Genomic DNA, 11,985 nt, shown 5'->3' with positions numbered 1-11,985 from the left:
GCAATATGCAGTACATGAATAGCAAATGGTGAAGCGAAACAAGACATGACAACATGGGACAAAAACTACAAACTAAAACAGGAAACACTAGAAACCAAACTCAGGACTAAATCAAGACAGGAACACAATATACTAAATCACAACTAAACAATGACAGCTCATGACACTTGGTGCCTGTGTGGATTATCATATGACTGGGTGAACCTAGCTCAGCCACAGTCAGCAGCTCCAGGGCTCTACAGGTGTTTGGGACCAGATGTTCTTCACTCTGTGCCTCGGACAAAAGTGTCTGTTCATCTAGGAACTTCCCGTTAGAGTCTAATAGGAGGATGATTTCAGCTCTTCTGCCTGTGTGTGCTGGTGCAGACTCAGTGGAGTTGGATCATCTTGTGGTGGGATGGATGCAGACTCTGTGAGGGGTGGAGTTGGATCCTCTGGTGGTGGGATGGGTGTAGACTCAGTGGAGGGTGGAGTTGGATCCTCTGGTGGTGGGATGGGGGTAGACTCAGGTTGCAGTAGCTAATGGCAGATCCTGTGGCAGGTCCTGGCAGGTCGCAGTAGCTACTGGCAGTTCCCATGGCAGGTCCTGGTAGTCACCAGAACTGCCATACAGCTCTGGTAGGTTGTGGCAGGTCGCGGTAGTTCAACTGGCAGCTATCGGATATGCCGCAGCAAGCTACCGCTACCATAATTGAGCTTGCCCTCTCTCCTTCTTTCACTAGGTCATGAGGAGAATCACACAAGTCCCTGATCCTCCCACCTGTATGATTTACCACCCAGGACCCCATCCAGTGTGCCTCAATCTATATTCATTGCAAAATGCACCCTGACTGACTGACTGACTGACTGACTGACAGCTGGTTGTCAGCTGGTGCTGGGGCCTAGTTAGCAAACTAGCAAACACACTTTCAGGTTGTGCTTCAACAGATTATTTAATAATATGAGGGGATTTTAATTTTTATTCTCTATGCCAATAATTTTGTTGATTTACTGCCAACCTTATAGTGTTTCTGTTTCTTGTAAAATACCCTTTACCTTAAGTCTTGCATTATACTTAAACCTTTTATTATAAAGTGAGCTCATCTGAGAGCTAGATTTAATCTAACATTCAACAAGACCCTGCGCTTTCATAAAACATAAGATTAAAATAGAGATTTGCTTAAATGACAACTGAAGTCTGAAAAAACAGGGGCATTCCTTTATAAGGAAAAAACTTAAAGACAGAAGAGACACACAGTGGAGAGATTATATAAACATGATCTAAGGTAAACCTGTATTGAGCATGCTCACAAATGTTATCTATACTACATTGTCAGTGCTTAAGAGACCATCTTTCATTGTTTTGTACAAAGTTCTAGAAACACTTGAATTTATTGACATCTTTTGAAGAGCACTGAACATATGTTCAAATATGTTTTTTCATATTGTGAAAGAAGAAAAAAGATAGACTGCTAAATTTACCTTTTTGGTCAAGCTGACTATAATTTGAACTTCATGCTGTAAGTACCATTCAGTGAAAAACATTTTGTAGCTTTCAGACATGAAGACCTTTCCACCTCAAGCTGAGCGAAACATGATGTGATTGATGCTTAACCCACCACCAGCTGAAGGAATTTCGGCTGGTTGAACAGAGAATGAATATCCCCTTTAATAGTGCCTGGAGGACTCACAAGCACTCCTGCATGTTTCCATCTCCTCTTCCAGGTGAAGTTCACCTCTGATGAAAATATACAGTGATTCCACCGATTATGTGAGAAAGGATTTATTCATGAACTGTAATTCTGATGCTTGCCTGCACTGAAAACTAAGAGAGCTGCTTATTAATATAAACCAAGTGTTCATGGAAAATGTTTAATTAGAGTAATACCAATAAGTACCAATAAATGATCAATGTGTTTCCCATGCCCTTGGAAAAGCACACCTATTGTGTCTTTGGTTTTAATAAACATGCATGGTGCCTGCCTGTTCTCTCTGATTTTCAGTGCTTAAGTGCATCAGGAGAACTGATAGAAATCCTCCACAACACGCCAAACATGGAACCCACCCTTATCTGTTAAGACCAGAGCCACAGAGCAGATGCTCAGACGCCTAAACATCAACTATCGTCCAATCATACACACACTCAGTGTGTTATCTGACATCCACGGCAGGAAATGTGTGGAGGGAGGAGTTACATAATGTTTTGACAGTACTACCAGCCTGTTCACTTGCTCTTGCGAAAGGCTGTCTTAAATGTGCCTCGTCTTTCATGACACACAGTATTTGTCTTTAATTCAAGACTAAAGGAACCTGAGGTAAGAAAATGATAAAATGATTCACATACAAATAATTTGTTGTTAAAATTTTTTGCTTTTTTCAATTCTAATTTTATATCATTCCTTCTCAGACCCTTGATGTATGAGGAACACCCGTTCTGAATTTGTAATATGGAAAAATCAAGAGCGCATGGTGAGTGCATTTTCCCTCCCCCTTTCCATCCCTCAAATGATGTGTTTGGTTCGCCACACAAACATACCTTTATTTAGTCATTTTAAGGTATGCTTTCATGTGTATCCAGATACCACCTCTGTGTGTGATACTTAACATGCCGCACATTGTTATGCCAGTACACTGTAGGTCCTTAAAGAAATGCAAAGAAAAATGTTTCTGTTTCAACTGTTCGATGAATCATCTTTGCATGTTGGTTAGGGACATAAGGGTTTCACATTTTGTTTGGATGATGAAAACTTACATTGAGAACATTCAACATTTTAGAGACTGCACAGTTATGTACCATCAATATCAAATTACTGCTAACTGAGGCAACATTTTGGCTTAGTAAATAATTCTTTAATGGGTACAAAGTGTCATTAGATCCCTAAAACAGAAAATCTTTCGGTGGAAAACTATCTTGAGAAGTTCAAGGAAGAGATCATTGCTTGGTTGAGATGATCCGGAGCCATCATAGAGGCCTGGATCTCACAGCAGTCAAAAAGTAAACAAGTAGGTTTACACATACAAGGGATTTGTTTTGGTGGTTTTATCAGCATGTTCATCCATTTTAACAACACCAAGAGGACAGCAAGGGCAAAAGACAACTATTTTTCACTCCTGCAATTTTTATCTCTTCCTCCCGCTGACCTCTCCCCTTCTGATGTCTAATCTCTCTCCTACTCCCTGAATCCGACACCACTTCTCATCTTCTCTGTCATGTTCTGCACGGCCTCTTTCTTTTATGTGTACTATTTTTCATATATTTTCCGACGTCTCATCTGTTACCTCAAATGACTTTTTCCTGGCCTGATTTACACAATATAAGATTCAGTCTATTCCATTTTGTTTTTTACCCACAGAGTAGAGACAACGGAACAGCAGGATGACCCAAACAGAGCAGAGCTGGAAAATGGAAAACAACAATCAATTAGAGAAAAAAACAAAAGTGGATATACAAGCCACAATTGAGACGATTAAAAGACAAAGACAACTGACATGTGAAGTAATCAAGGATATTAACCAACTTCGGGAGGAGAGACTTATAGAGAGACATGAACTTGTCTACCTGAAAACAAAGACAAAGCAGCAACAGAAGGACATTTACAGACTGACAGCTGAAAAGCTTGAACAACACTTGTTGATAAAAAGACTGAGGTTACAAGTTGAGGAGAGTAAAAATGAAGCCACGCAAGAAAAAATGAAACGTTTAAAAATCCAGCCTGAAATATATCAAGAAAGAGAAACTCTCGAGAGGAGATCTAATGAGAGTGTACATGAGCAACAAACATTGGAAACAATTGACTTTGAAAGGATGAAATCAAAGGAAAGTAAGGAACTCATAGAACAGATAAAGCGACAGCAGGAGAGACTGGAGGCTGAGAGTCTGCTGCATAAAGAGGCAAAAGAAGAAATGGAGAAATACATGTCAGACACAGCTCAAGACCTGAAGAGAAATCAAACAGATATTTCAAAACATAGAGAACAAATTAAACATATCAAACATGATATGAACCTAATTATTAACAAGATGAAGCAAAGACGGACAAAAAGTCTATCAGACGTTCAAATGCATGAAGCCGTCGTACCAGAGATCAAATGCAAACAAAGAAAGCCACAAGGGGAAAACACCTTGGACACGGTGAAGATGAAACTCTGCACGATCCTGGAGGATATGGATAAACTGAGGCATATGCTGGAGGAAAGTGATCAAGTAGAAGTGGCTGTGAGAGAAAAGCATGAGTCAAAGACGGAGACTGGTCAGGTGGAAAACATCGAATCAGACTTTCAAAAGCAAAGACCAGAGAAAGAAGTCAGCATGAAGATATCAGAGCAGGGGCAAAGACAAGACATCGAGAGCAAGTTGGCACATGTTCAATCTGAAAGAGATGAGATCAAAAAAATCGAAACAGAACTACAAATAGAGAGAGGCAACATTGAGAGAGACTGGCAGCTAGCTCAAACAGAAATACATGCAATGACATGCATGAGAGAGAGTATTGAGAGGGAAAAACATGAGCTGGAAAACACGTTTGAAAGGACAAAGAAAGAGAGAAGAGAGTTGGAGGTGCTGAACACTGAGATTGAAATGAAGAAAAAGGACTTAGTGAAAATGATGAAAATGAGCAGGAGAAAAAATCGAAAAGACATCAGCAAAACGGAGGAGATCGAACATGCTCAACAACACATTGGGGAAATACAAGATAAGGCTGAGGGGCAGAGGTCGGAGCAGGTGCTGGGGGTGGACATGGAGCACAGATCGGACAATCAGAAGACACATTTTAGACAGGATGACAGAACCAAAGAATCAAGTCAATATAAAGAAAATCTATTTGAGAAAGACGGCATGGAGACGAGCAAGACCGAGGACAAAGTGAGCACTGAAGAAGAGACAACAGAGAATCCAGAGCAAGGCAGAGCAGACTTCTCAGAAGAAAAGAGCTCAATTAAATGGCTGAATTTTCAAGCAAAGAAAAAGCGACGGGAGCTCGAGCAATGGATGGAGAAGACAATGAAAGAGAAGGATGAGTTAGAAATCGTGAAGATCAAGATTCAACGACAAAAGGAGGAGGTTCAACAAAAACTGGAACATACAATAACTACAATTCTGACAATGGGTAACATGAAAGCTTACATCGAAAGAGTTGCTGCAGAGATGAACAACACCTGGAAGGAGATGCTGAAAGCCCAACGTCAGATGGAGGAGAACCAGGAAGAAGTAAAAAAGATCACGGTAAGTGAATTCTTTTTCACAGTTCTTTTTCTTTAGCAATATTGAGCAAACCTTAAGCAGTAAATTAATAATGTGTTATTGTTCTGATGGACCAAAGCCACCATTAATCTGATTAGTTTAACTTTCCCCCATCAGAGGTGTCAAAATATCTGCTGTAGAAAAGGCCTCTTTTGTGGCTTGTCATCATATCATGCGTTAAGATTTAAAGAGAATCAGATTACTTAGATCAAACAGTTTGAGTGCCAATTTAAGTTTTACGCCACCACTGTTTAATACCATCAGAACAATGTATTTAATCAAGAATAGTGGCTATAACTTTCCTCCTTGCCTGGTCACATTCTGACACTACATAGCAAATCATTGATATATTCCTGGTTGATATTTGACATTTTTAAAGTTCCCCTCCAGACATATAAAGATATTCTGACAGATGTGTGATTTCATTTGTCTTGTAAGCTACTGGATGCCTAAATTTCCCACGGGATCAATAATCTATCTATCCATCCATCCATCCTTCCATCCATCTACATACAGTGGATGCCGGTCAGCACGGCCCCGGTGTTTAGAAACCGGCCAGAGTGCCGGCACAGAAGCTAGGCTTTATGCCGCTGCAGATAGGGTCAATTTCACACCTAATTTACCCACTTATAAGGACGTCTCACCTAAAAATCAATAGTGGTATCGATTGTACGCTATATTTGAATATTTCACTGCTTTTCATTAAGAAGGACTGTGGCTCAGTGGTAGAGTCGGTCGTCTTTCAATCGGAAGGTCGGAGGTTCGATCCCCAGCTCCCTCAGGCTACATGTCGAAGTGTCCTTGGGCAAGACACTGAACCCAAAATTGCTCCCGGTGACATAGCCAGCGGGTATGAATGTGATATGAATGTGATATGAATGTGATATCTGATTGACAGTTGGGCACTTTATGTAGCAGCCTCTGCCATCAGTGTATGAATGGGTGAATGTGATATGTAGTGTAAAAGCAGCTTTGAGTGGTCGCAAAGACTAGAAAAGCGCTATATAAGTACAGTCCATTTACCATTTACCATTTATTTGGTACTACTTTGTGTGGACTGCAACACATAGGCCTACGTGTTACTACGCCTGCAGCATATGGTGTCAGATCAGCTGATTGTGTCAGCGATTTGTAGAAGAGACTACAAACAAAAGAAAATACAATATTATGGAAACGACAAAGTGCCGTTCACGGTGGGGACTAGAGGACATTGTTTTCCTTCATGTGTGAAGTGTTTTATGCTGTTGAGTTACAATGGCGTTAGATACCGGTGGCTAGCTGCGCTAAATGTAAACATCAATACTCCAGGCACAACACTGAGACAGTTATACACCTGCACCGATCATTTTTCTGAAGCGGATTAATTTAAAAATCAACACCGAATGATCCAGCAGGACTAGAGGATACTTTAATGAACCAGAGAACACAGAGGAGGTACTTTTACAGATGAGACTGGCTGACAGAGAGACAGGGGGAAACTTGGCTGTTTGGTGAGTTGTTGTGTTATTAACACGTTATTTTTGACAGCCCTACTTTTTTATTATAACACAACCACACACACAAACCAAGACACAGATCCCTACTTACAATACACTATTCCCCTCTTTTATAATATTTATGCCTACATTTTACTTTTCAATGCTTTAATTTTTTAACAAAATAAGCCGAAGTGAATCATTTGTAAATTTGTAAATCCTCGTCATCCCAGTCCAAAGTTAATCATTTAAAATAAAGATATCTTGTTTGTTATAAACAGGTCGAACTGATTGATATTATTTCAACTCTCGCCACTCAATTACATGTTCAGCAAAGCCTTATGATGCTGTGAGTGAAAACAGTTCTGAGGTCACATGCTTAAAAAATGTATCATAGTTATCATATTGAATCTAATTTTCCCATGCTTTTGCGATTGATGGCAGAATCTCTGACTGCCCCTGAATGCCTCTTCAATCTGTCCACTTTTCTATATACATTTGTGTTAAGCGTGTGTGTGTGTGTGTTTTGGACGACCACATTTTTTAAAAGTACAAATACGATATCAAAATATGAAATACCACTCCTTAAGGACATTTGTGCTTCCATTATACTTGTTCCTACCTTTTCTTCATTTTATTAAAGATTATTTTCAATGCTTTTGCGTTCGACGCCAGAATTTCCGAGTGCCACTGAATGCCTCACTCAAACCTAACTGCGTCTCACCAACGGTCTCTCATTCTGCTCTCGAGACTTCTCCGGTAAGTACAGGGAGGCCTCTCCCCCAATTACTAACTTTTTTTAACGTTACAAATACTCATTTGGTGTTGTTGAAATATGGTTAAAATGGTGTTTAGCTAATACACACCTAATAATGGAAGAAAAAAAGGCGAAATATTTTTCTAGTGCAGCCTAAAGGTCTGTATTGTTCGCTAGCTAATATGAGCGACGATGCTAATGGTAACGGTCGCTATGCTAGCGACCCTTGCTAGTAGATATATCAACAATTTAGCTAAAGCTATTGGTAAAAACTCAAGACAGAGACAAGTCCTAACAGGCAATTTTCTGTATGAATCAAAGTCACGAAGTTCTGCGACCAACTTGTGAATCAGCAGTTAGCCTACATTTAGTCAGGCTCATTCACACAGCCAGCTAGTGTGGTGCTGTCTATTTTGAAACTTAACAGTTGTCAATTCACCACGGTAACATCTCTGAGAGAGCGGCTGTCCTCTGGCACTCCTCATGCTCGGGGCTCATGTGCCCCTACGCTGCTGATAATCGAGAGAAAAGGAGGCTCGCCTGTTGTATTGCAAGCCGTGCGCATCCCTCTGCCATAGTAAACTGTGAAAATGATATGTGGATAGTGATATTGACAGAACAAGAGAAATCCCTGCACTTGTTTGTTTGGTCAGTACTAATATTGTTAATTGTTATTGTTATTAGACAGCAGAGCGTAAGACTAGGAGAAGCTGACGTTTTTATTTAATTGAGATCAATGCATTTCATATGTGATTTACACACAGCAATGTGCTTATGTACTACGCTGTCAAGACTACTGCATATAATATAGTCCCAAGAAGCAATAAGACAGAACATTTGCCTCTTATTTTTAAAGTAGATATTGATTATGTTGATTTTGTAATTCATCTGACATACCATGTTCAGAAGAGATTTCCACATGTGAGTCCTGTTGATATCAAAGCGTGCATGGCCCAGAAGCTAAAAGACCTGCGCCAGGGCACTCGCAGTGATGGGTAGGTATCTGAGCAGTATAACAAAACACCCTTTCCACACACACACACTTTTATCACTCTTAGTTCAGACTCTGACACCCGCATGAAACTGTAGAGAGTACAGTTGGAGCGACACATTCTTTGTAAAACAAATACTAACAGACTGCACTTGTGTTATTAATACAGTCATCAACCATTGCTACTGGTGATCAAATGTATGTTTAATGAGCATGATCAGCCCCGGGACTGTCTCTTTATCTAATGAACAACCACACACAACCTCAGGCGTTGTGTGTGCTGCAGGCGTAGCCGCTAAAAGTAAACAGCACGTCCGCTCCGTGAACTGTCCGTATGTGTAGCCGTAGCCTTAACCACGACGGGACAAGGTGCAGCTGTTACCGGGAATACTCTCACTTATAAGCCACCTCGCCTAGCAGAGCTGCTGCTGTCACAGATTATGTCCGCGGGATGATCGAGGCTTCTCCTGGTGAAGCAAGTGCGCACAGGATCAGAAAATCTCATATTCAGAGAGGCTTGTCAACATCTGATTACTTTAAAACTTTGGCTGAAGTAGCGCTGGTAATTACAGTCTCCAGTGTGACAGCAGAGTAGTGTTTTCAGAGGCCTCTGGCCCTCAAATGCTCTGTTGACATGAAACATGCCGTCGGTGTCTCTCTGTTCATCTTTTCTCCCAGGCCCTTATAAATGCATAATCTATTAGACTGTCCTGTATGAAATTAACAAATTAAGATTAAAGGCTATTAAACATGTGTCATTAAAAAATTCAAAATTCAAATGACGAGTAATAATAGATCAAAATGACGGACAACAAAAGAGTCTAACGCAACCACTGGTATATAGTATACTACTATATGAAAATAGTTGCTCTCTTTTTTCACCATACACGTGTTTGCATCCCTGATTAAAAGTAGGCATTTTCCTACTATTAGCCTATAGATGATCTTTGTACATCTGTCAAATGTTTGTGTAAAAAGGATGTCTCTGTCTTTGCAGATCTGCAGAAGTCGACGGTCCACACCACTGAAACTTGGAAAAAGATCAGGACCAGTATTAAAGCGCTATAATTGTTTTATGGATTGCTTATTGTAGCAATAATTGTTCAAGACTACTTGTTGACAGAGAAACAGTCAGTGGAAACCATTTTACTGTTTTTATGCCTTACTCTTCCTTTAATAAAAGACAAGTTCTGAAGTGAATACCTTGAACATCTGTTGTTTTTGGCTTGTAATGTGTAGACAAATATTTTGCTTAAATCATGGGACACTGTTTTTCAGTGAGTTAATTTTCATCAGTGCATTACTTTTAAAACTTACACGACAGAAAAAATTAATAATGTGTTCAAACATGTGACACCATTACATTATTTCTTAACAGGAAAACACTGGATCTTTCATGTGTGGTTTTCATGTATTCACATGTAAAATGATCATGTGTCTGCAGTCAACATGCAAAAATCCAACAAGAAATGTTAAAAAATCATGATTGATTGATTGATGTGAAAAATATACATGTGAACTGCAAGCGTATGGTTTTTCATGTTGATTTTTCATGCGTGACCTGTGACATGGTTTTCCACATGTGAAATGCAACCACATAATTATTTCACATCTGACACATTGACCCACATGTAAAAAATATACATGTGAACTGCAGGCACATGGGGTTTTCGGACACGTGTTTTTCAACATGAAAGATGAAAAATAACCCATGTGGTTGCAGTTCACATGTTTATTTTTCACATGTGGGTTAATTCAATGTGTCGCGTGTGAAATAATCACATGTGGTTGCAGTTCACATGTGGAAATAACATGTCCAAAAACCACAGGTGGTTGCAGTTCACATGTATATTTTCACATGTGGATTAATGTCTCACATGTGGTTGCAGTTCACAGATGGAAATAACAACATGAAAAACACATGTATCCAAAAACCATATGTGGTTGCAGTTTACATGTATATTTTTCATATGTGGGTCAATGTGTCACGTGAAATAACCACATGTGATTGCAGTTCACATGTGGACTATTCACATGTTGGCCATTCACATGTGGTTTTCACGTGGGACATTTTTGTAAGGGGAATTATTCAAACATAGCGTACAACTGAAACCACTATTGATTTTTAGGTGAGACGTCCTTATAAGTGGATAAATTGTGTGTGAAAGTGACCCTATCTGCAGCAGCATATAGCCTTGCTTCCTTGCCGGCACTCCGGCCATTTTCTCAATACACGGGCTGTGCTGACCGGCATCCACTGTATGTAGTACACTTACAATCGATAAGTATCTCATACAACCCCACTTCAAACAAACCAAACTATCCCTGTAAGTATGATATGCTATATTAGTGTCCAGGTATAGTATGTAGGGGGAGTAATGCAACATTAAATTATTCTAATTATAATTAATAAAGACTTTCTAATTATAGTATAATTTAGGTATATATACCATATGCCTAAATAAAGGTTAATAAGAACATATCGCTTCTTCGTTTTTGTCTAATTGATCAAAAAGGTGTGGCTTTTAGGTCTGTGCACTGTAAAAAGTGTCACCTAAATACAAAATATAAAAGAGGAAAAAAATTAAAATATTTCAATCCCCAGCCCTCCAGAATCATAGAGAAGTAGGCTGCTTTTCAAATGTATCATTTTAATATTAGTGGTAAGAGCACAGACAGTCCATACAACCAAGTTGTAGCTGCTTTTCTGGTGATCTAAAGGGTAACAACCCTTACATCCAACCAACTGAAGTCAGTTAGTATTGATTAACTGATAAATCAGCACTTTAAAGATGTAGATCAGTATAATTCTAAGATGACCTTACGTAACACTGTACGTTTTGTACCTTCTCAGAGTAGCTGCCGAAAAAATGACATTCAAAAGAGGTTCTTGATGAAGCCGGCCATCAAAGTAAAAAGGCAGTAAGCTAATTGATTCTGGGACATAGAATTTTAGATCCAAAATTAAATGTGAGACTTATGGCAGTGCTAAATGAATATAAACACTGAAATTTATATTACAAGGATATGAAACCTGTCTGGGTGGAAACATTGTAAGTCTGACTCTGATGCAAGTATTTCTATTCCGTGAAGGTTAAGCTGACCTCAATGAAAGTTCAGGTCAGCAAGTGGATACTGACAGAATCTTCAATCAAGAAGACTTTTACAGTGCCTCCATTTAAACTTGAAGAACCACAGACAGAAACACACAGAGACTTCCTCAGAGATCAAACCTTTGAAATTGTAAAAGAAACAAACGGAGCAAAAGATGAAATTACTCAAGAGGCCACGATACTGCAACAATCTATAACATCAGAGGACTTCCATCCAAGTGAAAAAGCCAAAAAATTGAAGCGCTTACGTTCAGAGAAGAAACAGAGACAAGAACGCCATTTATTTGGAGTGGGAGAGCGGAGTGATTTCTTAAAAAATCATGAAGAAATATTAATGCATGATAAGACTAAACTAGTGATAAATGTACAAAAAAGGGCAAAGTTGGATAAGGAGATGTCCGAATTAAAGGAGAAAGAGGAGAATATTA

General features: G+C 39.4%; 2 protein-coding genes across 3 annotated transcripts in view; both read left to right on the top strand.

Moving 5' to 3' along the window:
* The window catches only part of LOC138599804 (trichohyalin-like), a 35,269-nt gene extending 34,439 nt beyond the window's left edge, over positions 1 to 830 (top strand). The window contains exon 4 of the mRNA XM_069671564.1: positions 723 to 830. Coding sequence (XP_069527665.1) covers positions 723 to 830 — 108 coding nt within the window. The remainder of the gene's footprint in view (positions 1 to 722) is intronic.
* A 1,384-nt stretch (positions 831 to 2,214) lies between these two features.
* LOC138595525 (trichohyalin-like) overlaps positions 2,215 to 11,985 on the top strand; it is a 38,540-nt gene continuing 28,769 nt past the window's right edge. The window contains exons 1-4 of one of the 2 annotated variants that reach the window (XM_069666841.1): positions 2,215 to 2,294; positions 2,387 to 2,448; positions 3,333 to 5,203; positions 9,442 to 9,544. In XM_069666841.1, coding sequence (XP_069522942.1) covers positions 3,356 to 5,203; positions 9,442 to 9,537 — 1,944 coding nt within the window. In that variant the 5' untranslated portion in view covers positions 2,215 to 2,294; positions 2,387 to 2,448; positions 3,333 to 3,355 and the 3' untranslated portion in view covers positions 9,538 to 9,544. Of the gene's footprint in view, positions 2,295 to 2,386; positions 2,449 to 3,332; positions 5,204 to 9,441; positions 9,545 to 11,985 lie in introns of those variants that run through there. The other variant, XM_069666842.1, reaches the window with a different exon arrangement.

Source organism: Semicossyphus pulcher, unplaced genomic scaffold (assembly GCF_022749685.1).
Source record: "Semicossyphus pulcher isolate SPU_LCO1_2020_fin unplaced genomic scaffold, fSemPul1.0.p SCAF_10, whole genome shotgun sequence".
Lineage (NCBI taxonomy): Eukaryota > Metazoa > Chordata > Actinopteri > Labriformes > Labridae > Semicossyphus > Semicossyphus pulcher.
This window is presented reverse-complemented; position numbering and strand designations above follow the sequence as displayed.